Below are 12,602 nucleotides of genomic sequence, written 5' to 3'. Positions count from 1 at the left end.
ATGAAGATTTGTTTTTGGTTCCCTAAAGCAGCATTTTGAGATACAGTGCTCAATTTCCAGCTAACTCTCAGAACTAGGGAATAGGATACCTAGAAATACCAGAAAAATTAGACTGTCATTCTTAGTCCTTTTAAAAACCTATTCTATATCCCACTCTGAACAAAACTTTCTGGACTGTTGGTGGTAAAATGCCAAGGAACACAAGCTGTAGCATAGGCAAACAAGTATAGTTCAGAGTGAAAACAAGCTGAATTGTATTTATTTTACGTGTTTCCACTCTACCAACTTAACTCACTTAATAATGTACACATACTTTAAGGACATCAAAGGCAGATATATAATATTATGTATTAAAGACTGTGATTGTTCTTTCTAAAATCTTCTCTCAAGAAAATGATTTTCTATTCTGAAAATCTATTATCTCAGGACTGAAAATTATTTGTCTATGTGACACTAAAATACCTTAAATAGTAAGTTAATAAGACATATCTGTATCAGTATATTATTAATGTATGGCTAGCTCATTTTTAGAGCTTTTCCCCCCTGCAACTAACATTTTCAAGGCACTTAATTCAAATAAAAGAAATAGATTGTATCCATACAAGTAGATTTGAAAATATTTCAAATGAGGAATCTCTCACTACTCAATGAATTAGATGGGTATTCTTCACACCAAGATTCTAAATGATTTTCTCTTGCGAAGTAGGTTATTTAAATGATACAAATATATATATATATATATATATATATATATATATATATATATAATTTCTCTGTGTCTAATAACAAAGCCAGCCCTATCAAGCTTCATCATCTGCCCTCTACTGTCTAGAGTGCTTGTTTCTTTCTAAGTTTAGCCTGGAAGGAAAATTACATATTAAAGTACCACTCTTTGCAAACTGCCCCTTTTCTGGCTCCAGTTCTTCTGACTAGGATAACCCTACTTACTGCGTTTGGCCCTTCAGGCCTGGTGCTGGTAAGAGCATCTTGCTATTATGAGTTCAATTGTGCTTCTCCCTTATTAGTTTCCCAAACTCTGCCTATATTTCTGTGAAAGTGTCCTCATTAAAAACTCTTTAGCTACACCCTTTTGAGACTGCAATCAGTTCCTACTGATATCCTGAGTCACACACTATCTAAATGAGTAAAAACTAATAAACTTATAATCAATATTTAGGAAACATGACTTCAAGAAAAAAGAAAAAAATGCATTAAGACCATCGTAATTTACCCAGTTTAACAGACTACCCTAGAAGAGCACTATGCTTCTTTATTATGAAACTTGGGTTTTAGACATCAAAAATGGTTCAAATGCTTTTGAAAGAAATGTTTCTCAGTGAATCTAATGCAATTCTTCATGTTAGTTCAAAGTTGCTTCCTCCTTTCCTACTTAAACTTTCATTGATCAGCATTCTTTGCTTACTAATGGGTTACATAAAAGGCCTCTAGGAATGTTTGAGTTCATCTCTTTTTTTCTAAAGTGAAAAAGAACTGGTCTTAAATTAGGTATTCCCTTTATTATACTGAACACTTTGAACAGTATTCCCTTTACACTAATGTAATTCTTTAAACAATATTGGTGAAGAAAGTTTAATTTCTGTTCTTACTCACCTGTTAGAATTTATAGTAACTTTATTGACTCTATTTTATTGACTCTTTTTTAACACAATGAACGCAGATTTTTATCTGTGAAACTGCTGCATATCATTGGTCTTGACAGGTTTTCTGGCAAGAGTTTAAACCTGTGCATCTACTGGGACAATTGCTTTTTCTTCGTCATTTTTCTTAATAATTTTATAAAGACATTTCTTTAATTAAGAGTCAGTGTTATCACAGCTTCAGCATAAGCAATTCTGATACAAAATTGTATAAATATTATGTATGTATTTGAGAAGCCATTTGGAAAAATCTGTCTCCTTGCCCTGCAATCACCTTACAGACACTTTGCATCAAGTACCTTTTAATTTTCTGGCCACAACTTAATTTAAATGAGTACAGCAAACTAATGGGAGATTATTTGAAATCTAGAGAAATAAACTACTGTATTATTGAAGCAAGAGATGTTTTAAAATATAAAAATTATCCCAGTACTTACTGCAAGTCCACGAACTTATATTTAATAGATTGTATTAGACCCTTCTCAGAAGTCACGCTTTGTGGCATTTGCTCTTATTTACTGTCCTGGCAGAAAGTTCCGGCTGAAGTCAAGGTCACCTTCTATCCCAAAGTTGGTATAATTAGTATCAATTCAGTGTTTCGACAAGCTTCCACAGGAGGTTATTAACTGTGTTTCATGTGGAATGTCAAAGAAGCAAGGGCAGTGCTGGCAATCTTTTCAGCTTCAAAGGCACAGCACATAAATTTAATTCATTGGTTAGTAAGAAAGATACAACCAGTTTATTAATGATTTTTAAAATAATTTCAGAGATGTTCTGGAAATACATTTATTCATATATGTAGGCCAAGGTTTTAAAATATAAAACAGATTATCCTCCTAATAATAAGTAACTCATTTATTCTTAATATTTTATAAGTGATTTGCTTTCTGGAATATAATAATTACAGAAATTTAAAAATTAATGTTTATATGTGTATGCATATTATATAAAAATGAATTCAAGGAAATGGCACATAGTCTACTAGGGAACATTTTCTTTTCTTTCTTAGAGGTTGTTTTGCAGGAAATGTATATATTATTAGATTATATTAAATCTAGAATTATTATCATAAAATCAATTAAGACACTCACATTTATACAAGTAGAAACAATATTAGTAGAACTGTTTACTTAAAAGAAATATAAACTAATGGAACAAGATTTCTGTTTAAATTTATCTAAGCCAAAGAAATAAATAAGCTTAAAATGAAACTCTTAAAAATGTTTGATGTTTCAAATTGCACAAGCCACAAGAATGCCCTTAGAAAATAGAATAGAGCATAAATGTTCTGCTTCCCTTAATAGGTGGTATGGGAAAGAAAATATGAATACCGGTTTTCTTCAAATATTTCCTAAATGCCATAAAGAAATAAGTAAATATTTAAAGATTTTTAAACTTTACCAGAATTCACCTTCATACAAGTCAGAGGCAAACACTCCACTTGGTTTCAGAAATGGTTATACATAACAAGTGATTCTTATTCCAAATAAGATCTACTAGAATAGAAAGAATAACTTTAGCACCCTATGCTATCTTGGAATAACCTAATCTGAAACATTGCCATTATTCCAATGTGTGGGTCTATAGCTGAGTAAGAGACCAGGACCCCCAGTCAGTACTCCCACTCATGTCTGGCCTGTAGCCACTCCCTTCAGCATTAATAATATGGTACTTTTAGCAAGGTTGAGAGGGAGCATACATCATGCTTATTCTTTCCAAGTGAGAAGAATTTTTAATATCCTGTTTCCATTATGAACTATGTTTCATGTATTTAATTTTGAAAGAGTCAACTTTATATAGTAATTATGGTTTTTAAAAAGACTAGTGGAAATTTAGCTATACTCACAGCTTAAATGTAGAAACCTATCTTTTTGCAGATAAGCAGCTCCCTCTATATGGATCATCTGGAGACTGAAATATTACTTAATTTTTGTCAAGTGAAAAAAAGCCCAACATATTGACACTTAATTTTTAAAAGCTCACAGCACCATGCAAATTGTGTTTTATTACCATCAATAAAATCAGAAACATTTTTAATAGCTAAACACTCATAATACAAGCTCATAAACAACTTCTTGATTTGCACACTTTGGGATTTAACTCTGTCAAGATGATATATTTTACCATTGCAAATGCTCTATTTGAATGCATTTATTATGACTAACTCAGAGCTATAATGATTTTACTCCATTCATTCTTTCTCAGTGCTGGTGTTTTCTTTTATTCTGATAAACGTTTCTTTATCTCTATGTATTCTATTTTTTAAGTATCTGTGCCAAAAAGGGGAGGAGGGCACACATTAATGAAACCAAATAAAAATAAAATATAGACTAGATTTTCTTTGACATAAAGGAAATAGAGATTAGAAGCACGGGTCAGATCATTATTGCTTTTTAACCTGATTTAATTAAATAGATGTTTCAGACAGTGATTTGATGTGCTCATGTATGCATTTTGTGTTTAAGTTAGCATATTGTATTTTGAAGCCAGAGAAATGAAACAACAATTGAAGCAAAGGAATCTGCATACAAAAATACTATTTCATAAACAACATTCTAGGCAACAGCAGTTCATTAAAAATGCCCACATTAAATATGAGTAGAATGTTACAATTAATCTCATTTTCTCTATACTGGCACAAAGTAAATACTTCCGCAATTTATTTTCATTTGATATAGCTTAAATTTGTGTATATGATTTTTTTCTACAATTCACGAAGATTGCTTCAAGGATCTTTAGAGAAGGAAGATCTTTCAAACAGTAATATTTTGGGATTATACTTAATGATCAACCATGTCCCTAAATTCATATACATTTAAATAGTTAAATTTTATGATTCACATGATTTTAAAATTACAGTGGGCCTTTAATTCTAGACTGGATCTATACTTATTGTAGATGTATGCTAAAATTCATTCTATTCTACATGAATAATTTAAAATATTTTACTTAATATTACATTTTTAGACATAATAACTAAATTAATGTGTAATTTAATTGTGAAGAATTGACATTAAGTTTGTGCTTGACATTAAACTTTTGATTGCAGAAGCATGCATTTCAAGAAGACATCCACCTTAAATAAACATATTGCCAGCTGTAGCAAAACAACCAGGTAAGAAACTAGGCTGCCCCACCTGTGAAGTTCTTTTTGTCAGAAAGTCCTGGGTAACCTAGATAACTGATTACCTTGGGTGACCTGGTTTCTTCCTTCCTGTGCTCTAATTCCCATTCTTATGCTTTAAATTAACCAATAAATGGTGAACCCACAAAACTCTAGACACCCCACCTTTGAACCCTAATAAAGGCAGAGCCCAGGTCTGTGCGCTCTCTTTCTCTTTTCACCAGTGACCTCACTATGTGGCCCTCCAGAATCTCTGAGTAATAATTTTGTTCCTCAAAGTTCCTTAGTGGTTTCTTACTGAAGTACAGCCTGCGATCATATTAAGAACAAAGGCTGGTCCAACCTCAACATTTGGCCCTGGTGGAGGAAATGTCTGTGAGGGCTCCTAAAAGCAATAGGAGCTGAGGCAAGTGCCTCAAGCATTCCTAGCGAAAAGCATCACTATCAATAGGCTGGGACCAACACAACAGTACCCATCTTTAAATTTTGAGATTGGTCATTATTATTCTGGTTGTAGATAATTTGATAATTGTTGATTTCTTAAATTTAAAAAAAATATGTCTTTTGTTTTTGTTTTGCAGTGCCATTGTGAAATAAGATACCTTTGCAATTACCTCATTATAGTTAATAAATTGGTTCATATTACTAGAAAAATGGTATGATTTTATTAACAAAAAATTATTTCACCATTTTAAAGTCTGATGTAAAACTAAATCAATACTTGAATCAATAATTCATTTGGATTTTTACATGGATTGTACAAACATTTTCATCATCACTTTTAGGATTTATTTTTTCCTATCTGATATACTGAAATGCATGAAGTATTTGAACAGACCCTTAGTATTAGGACAGGGAGTATATCAGATATTTCACATCTTCTCTCCACATATGTCATTTCATTTCTATACTTGTAGTGCAATTACAGTCTTACAGAGGCAGAGACAGGTAATAATTAGGCATTTAGGAGTTTTTCTGTGTTGGTAAGTACAAAAGATTCAGTTGTGAATTCTAATTTTAAAAATCATGATAAATAGACATAATCACTGATATATCTCACTGTGTCTCATATATGTTTCTTGACTTTTCAATACCTTTTTATCATGATCTGTAAATGAGGGTGCTTGCTGTTAAAGATTCTTAGATTATGAGCTAGTTTATAATAAAATTAAAATTATACAGTATGATAAAAAATTTAAAAAAATGCTTTCAAATTAACGATACCATGCAAAAATAATATTAATACTAGAAATCATATCAGGTCATTTGGAAGCATTTTATAAATTATCATATTTAACTCATTAAAGTTTATCTCATTAAAAATTTATTACAGTGACCTAAAAAAAAACCCAAATTTATAAAAGAGTATATATAGATATAGATATATAGATATAGATATACAGATATATATCTTTTGAATTAGTTGATAGGATTAATCAGGCCACTAGTCTTAAAAAGTTGCAATTTCTATAAGCAGAAAATTAAAATGTGTTGTAGCAGTGACGCTTTGTAATGCAAATATTTAAGAGATCTATAAAATGTTCAGGTTTTAGGTATATGATAAATAAATAAGAATCCTATAAAATTCATAGAAAATTTATAAATTGTTGTTATAGTCAAGGATAGATAAGTAAGTTCCATATGCTCTAGTGCCATTTTAATATTTAATTTTTTTCACATAATCAATTAAAAATAGGTTTGAAATTAAAATGTAATCAGTGCACTAACACCAAAGAATTTTGCCAGAATTAAAACTAGAATTACTATAGGAAAAATATACCATTTCAGATGCAGCTACATGTGAACACATTTGTTTTACTTAAAAGAACTAAGCAATCATTGTCATACATTGAGTGCTGATTATGTTGCCAGAACTCTAGACATTATCCAATCCTCAAGGCAATCTGAGAATTAAGTGTTTCTCATTTTTCTGACAAAAATGCTGATGCTAAATTTGGTTCATCGTCTAAGACCAAAGACTTTGTAAACAGAAGAACTGAAACTCACACCTAAAGATATTTCTCAGGCTCACTTATTCTCTGTCTTTCCCATGACTGTTCAAGTTTGCTCCCTTCTCTGTGTTATAGCACCCTTTTTTGTAACAAGGTACTGCTAATTGCCTGCTTTTCTTCCATATGGTTGAAGCTCCTCTTCCTGCACACAAGGATGCATTTCATGTACAAATTGAAGAGATGTACAAATTCTCAAGGTTATGACTAACAATTGGAGTAGCTTCTTTTGGTCTATTTTATCTTGATTTTTAATATAGCAACAGCTATGTGTCTTTATTTTTAATTGGATGTTTACCATATCTTAGGATAGAAATCTCAGCAATGGCAGGGGTGGTGAAAAAGTGTAAATGGAGATATGAACAGTGATTCATTTGTGGTCATTTATTAAATAAGTATGTATATAGTGAGATAAATGCTATAGTTTATGAAATTTGAAGAAATGCCATTTAAACCTAATAAAATTAAATATAGTTAGCTTAGTAATTTAGATTACTGAATGAGAGAAAGAGATGAAGAAAGTAAACAAAAACATTGGCAAGCTGAAAATATTTAGTTCCTAGCTTTTCTTAGGCAACATATTCTTATTATATCTTTTAAACTATAATTTGGAAACATCTTTCACTAATTTATAGATAAATGAATTCCACTATAATTGCACCTGAAACCTCTAATTTAATAGGTAATGCACAGCTAAGTGAATATCATATAAATTAAAAGGAATATAGTACAAAAATCATAAAATATTTATTTATTGACTGAATCCCCACCTCCCTTAAATATGGACTAGAACATTAATCATACAGGTGAGCTTGGTGACCTCCTTCAATTCCCAGTTGTTCGTTGAAGATAGGAGGGAAAAATAGACATTACACTAACATTCAATGTTGGTGCTACTATTTTTTCTGTATAAAGCAGATGCTATGAATTGCCTAACTCATAAAATATGTTTTCTTTTCACATATCTTGGTGCCATTTGAAAAATAATATCTTGCAACTATTAAGTAAAAAAAGAGGGAATGGGGGTATGTGTGTGTGTGTGTGTGTGTGTCTTCTTTGAGGTTTATTTATTTGTGTGCTGCTTTGAAGGAAAAATAAATTTTTTCAGCACTTTTGAATTCCATGGTGTAAAGTTCACAAAACATCTTAGGAAATCTTTAAAAAATGAATTTCCTTGAAAAAGTAGAAAATTGATTTCTTTTTAGCAGGCTGGTTAAAATGGAACAGATAAGAGTCACTTAAGATGCATGTAAACAAATATAAAAGATTTGTTAAACACTTCACTTTGAAATAAAATATTTTCTATTATTTTAGCCTAATATATATATATATATATATATATATATATATATATATATACACTCACAAAGAATATGAATACTTTTCATTAATTAAGTATAGACACTGATTATTTGGGGGAAATGCATCAATTTAATTGTTAGTGATTTCAGATACAATATGTTTAATCCCCATAATTTTAGGACCTGGCATAGTGCCATTTATATATACAGCAGGTACTTGATAAATATTTATTGAAGAAGAAATGAACTTTGTTATAATTAGTTATAATTATATATAATTAATTTGTTATAATTAGGTTATATTTGTTATATATATATAATTAGGTTATAATTAGGTCTTTTATTTAATTAGGTCTATATATATATATATAATTAGGTTATAATTAGGTCTTTTAAAAAAAGTTAAGTCAATATATATCTCTCTCCTTTTCCAACAAACTGATTTGTTTGTACAGTCAGAACTTAATATCATAGAGATTTTGTTGGTAAGCAGTAAATTGCATTTCATTTGAATTACTGTTTGTAAAAAAATCTTTAGAAAAACAATAAAAGCAAAGTAGAACTTTAGATATTTATATTTCATATAACATCATAAAGTATTTTTTAACTTTTTCTTCATTTTTATTATTTTTCTACTCATTTTTATATAAGTTGTTATAAGAATGATATTTAATCTCTTCTACTTATAGATTTAGCTCAAATACAGTTTTTTTAGTAATACTAGGTATTTTGAGAAATTCTTAATGTTACTATCATCAAGCTTTAGCTATCAATCTTGTACACTGTATAACAGAATTGACCAAATTATTAAAAATTAACAATTATAAGATACTAAACTATTTTTCTGGAACAAGAGAAAAAGTAATATAGTAACTATAAAGTAAAAGCTAGCAGCAACTCAATATAATATTGAGAATTACTAGAAATTCTACGAAACACAAACAGTCTAACTGAACAGTCTTTACAAGTGAAGGAAAATAATGTTAAGTCTATCCTTGACAAAACTTTAGATATATATTATTGTAAAGTCCTCATGATTTCAAATTACATTGTTACATTTAACACATATTAGGACAGCCAACGTGACATAAAACATGTATAAGAGTAAATGACAGACTTAAATAGGACAAATTGTCTCTGAACATTGCTTATGCAGAAATAAAGTTTAAAATGTGTATTTCTCTAATGTGCTCAAACAACTTTTTATTTTTTCATCATCTACTAACTACTTAAAGACTACTCAGAAATGCTTTTTTATATTTCTGAACCATGACATAATAATTATTTTTGCCCTTAAGGATTACTTCAATATCTTTTAGGTTGCTCTGTTTGAGACAAACATACTTATTAGTAAACGGATGCCAGAAATTACTCATGGAGCCAACCATCAATTCCTGTCATCCTGGACAAGTCTAGAACATTTGCTTTCAGAACATTCTGTTAGTAGCATGAGTAGCTCTACTCAGCAAATCACTTCAGGCTGACATATTGAATATTTACCTAAAAGTTCTATGTGGCAAATAGTTTATAATGACCCCTGGATTATGCCAATTTTACAACAAATTCAATGCAGGCATTTTAATCTAGTTGCAGAGGAATAACAAATCAGTAACATTAAACTAAGGTCTTAAAAAAGCAAACACTACCTCTGCATTTTTGAACATCTTATTTCTTTGCATTTATAGGGTAAGGAAAAAAAAAAAAAAAACAGTGTCCCATGTTCACATTTTAAACTCTCAATGTTGCAGAGCTCCATATATTCTCAACCTATATTCTGAAACATTTTCATAAGAGTCATAATTGACACTAAGAAAAATTAAAATGTACCATCTTGTCTCATATTTTATTCCAACAACCTTAACTGATAGTAACTGAGGTGACTTAATTACTTCTTAGAAGTAAGTAAAATTGGATCTCTATTCCTCTACCCTTTATAAAACCTTTAAAAGCTCTATTTAATGTGTTTCCCAGGCCATAACAAAGAAGCATACTGTACCTCGTATGTTGCTGGATGTTGCAGATGTGGTTTGGCTGGCTGTTATGGCTACAGTGGTTGTGACTGTTGCAGTGGTAAGGGAGGGGATGATAGTAGTGGGAAGCAAAGTGTTGGGAACATCTGGTGAGTGGAAAAAAAAATATAAAACAAAATCATATCATGCAAACAAAAGAGAAACACAAATGATTCAAATTACAAATACATATATCTTATTTGGGTTGAACTTTTAACAGGCTTAAACAGATTATCAGGTACAAAGCTGGCGGTACCACGCAGTTCTTGTCATTTTGTTTTTCATTGATTTTTAATGCTCCTACACAAAGCAAAAACTTGGAGCAATGTTTGACTATAAGCAGATTGCCTGCAATATTTAGAGTAAAACTTAAAATGACAAGAATTCATTCGTTTGCTGGGTCGTTTAAGAAGTTTGACATGCAGTAGCAAAATACAGAGGTAAAACAGAAACTGACATGCTTTGTCAAAGAAGTAAACAAAGAAACAACACAACAGAAAATAAACACAAATAACACCACCATATAAGATTAAAGAAATGTTAACGATGGATGAATATATGCATGTTAAATACTCTGATTTTTTTTTAGGCAAACAATGATAGGAAATAGGATGAAAGCAATCTTTAGATACAAACAAAAAAGAAGCCAACTGTTACTATTATTATTACCATTATTTTGCTTTTCCTTTTCTCACAAACGGTGTTAATGTACAGTTTAGAATCTTATAATTCTTACCCTGATTAGCTGGTAACGCCTTCTAACAATTTTGCAGTACCTAGGAGTCTTTAACAAGTATTGGGTCAACTAGCATGGAACTCAATATTCTGAACTGTTTATGACTTATTTTATTTGGCATACCTAGGAGAAGTTATTGAACATATATCTGAACCATAACATTCAACCCCTAGTCCATAATCAGTCAAAGTTGGCAAAAGTTGACAGTAGATTCAAATACAGAGAACATAAAAAAGGGAAAAATTAGCTTAGAGTTTAACACCAAGATCTTCCTTTTACTCAAAAGCAGCTAAAACTTTGAAAAGCAGCATAGAGAACACTGAAACAATATAGCCAGTGTCAAGCAATAAGAACTTCAGTAAGATCCTCAGAGAGTCAAATCTTGTCTCAAGTGGATAGGCATAAAATTTACACAGTGAGGAAATTAGAAACAGTTCACAAATTACCTGTAATTACTGTGCTGGGGTTTGATTTCACATGTTTGCTACACAGCTCCTATATATTCAGAGTGTTTGACAGATTATTTTGCTATTAAAAAGCTTCCTGTCATTCTCTCAGTTAAAGTCTCTGAGTCACACCAAATTTTTTCTAGTTCCTTACTTCTGATAAACAGCCCTACTCAATCCTCAGACTTTAACCTGCTGAATTCTCTATGCTGGAGACATCAGAAAACAGCATGAGATCACTCTCTTATCTTTGGTATTTATGTTTACACCTGTTTCCTGGCCAGTCACATTAAGAAAACAACCTTCTGAAAACCCAATGGTGCTACATTAATCACTAGAGAAAATGGGTATTGTCTGGAGTGCGATTACCATGATCATAAAGTAGAACTGACTTCAACAACATTAAAAATGAATAAATATTATGTATATGTGCACATATGCTTCTTGTTTATTAATTTCTATAAAAACTTCTTATTTTCATTGTAAGCTTTCCTAAATAGTTTAGGCAGGCTGGAGGTAAATGAAAGACATTTTCTAAATTTAAAAAAAGTAATTTTAATTTTCACGCATTTCCAAAATAGAAAATAATACATTCTTTGTCTGTTAGCAAAATCATTTGCCCATTAGGATCTCAAAATATATGTATTTCATTAGTGCAAAGGGAAATATCTTCCAGGGCTAACAAATATAAGAATATACAATAATATTAGTCCTTTAAAACTCCATGGAAAGAACCCAAGATTACCAAACCTATCACTGATTATAAAATATTACATTATTTGCTATCAGAAAATGGGTTAGAATAAAATTTCATTGTATCTGAAAAGCAGTGTCTCAAAACCAGCTATAGTATCTGATTCTGGAGTGCAAATAACAGACTTTTTTTTTTTTAAGCCAAAAAACGCCATATTATTTGGATTTTTTTCCTTACTTCATATCAACAAAGATGGGTAATAATTAACTCTGATTTGTTTTGGAGATAGTCTATATATTTTCATGAGCATTCTTATATAAACCAACAATATCCTATTTCCCATATGAAGATGCATGATATATAGGGTTTTGTCCACCAGGCTAATATTCAAAAAACATTTAAAAAATGGGTAGTTTTAATAATTGTTAATCCACTTTAAGAGAACTGTCCTAGAGTCTTCTACAGGGTCCAGATAGATGAGATAACACCACTAACCATTATTGACTCATAGTCTGGCTCCTGCTTATCTGCTCATCATTCTCATCTTCTCCCCTTGACTTCATATGTACCTAAAAACAAACTGGCTAAAAGCAATTTGATGGAAAGAGCCTTGGCCGATACGACA

The 12,602-nt window shown here is 30.7% G+C and overlaps 1 protein-coding gene across 7 annotated transcripts in view; it reads right to left on the bottom strand.

Annotated features, from left to right (window-relative positions):
- The window catches only part of CADM2 (cell adhesion molecule 2), a gene marked incomplete at both ends in the record, with an annotated part of 1,072,922 nt that overhangs the window by 46,685 nt on the left and 1,013,635 nt on the right, over positions 1-12,602 (bottom strand). For 2 of the 7 annotated variants that reach the window (XM_082839305.1, XM_082839306.1), the window contains one exon: positions 10,089-10,208. The exons of the other annotated variants lie outside the window; for them this stretch is intronic. In XM_082839305.1, the coding sequence (XP_082695431.1) occupies positions 10,089-10,208 (120 nt within the window). The remainder of the gene's footprint in view (positions 1-10,088; positions 10,209-12,602) is intronic. 7 annotated transcript variants of the gene reach the window in all.

The sequence above is a fragment of the Leucopleurus acutus genome (assembly GCF_964270905.1).
Source record: "Leucopleurus acutus genome assembly, chromosome: 5".
Classification (NCBI taxonomy): Eukaryota; Metazoa; Chordata; class Mammalia; order Artiodactyla; family Delphinidae; genus Leucopleurus; species Leucopleurus acutus.
The sequence above is the reverse complement of the archived record's forward strand: the minus strand, read 5'-3'. Positions and strand labels throughout refer to the sequence as shown.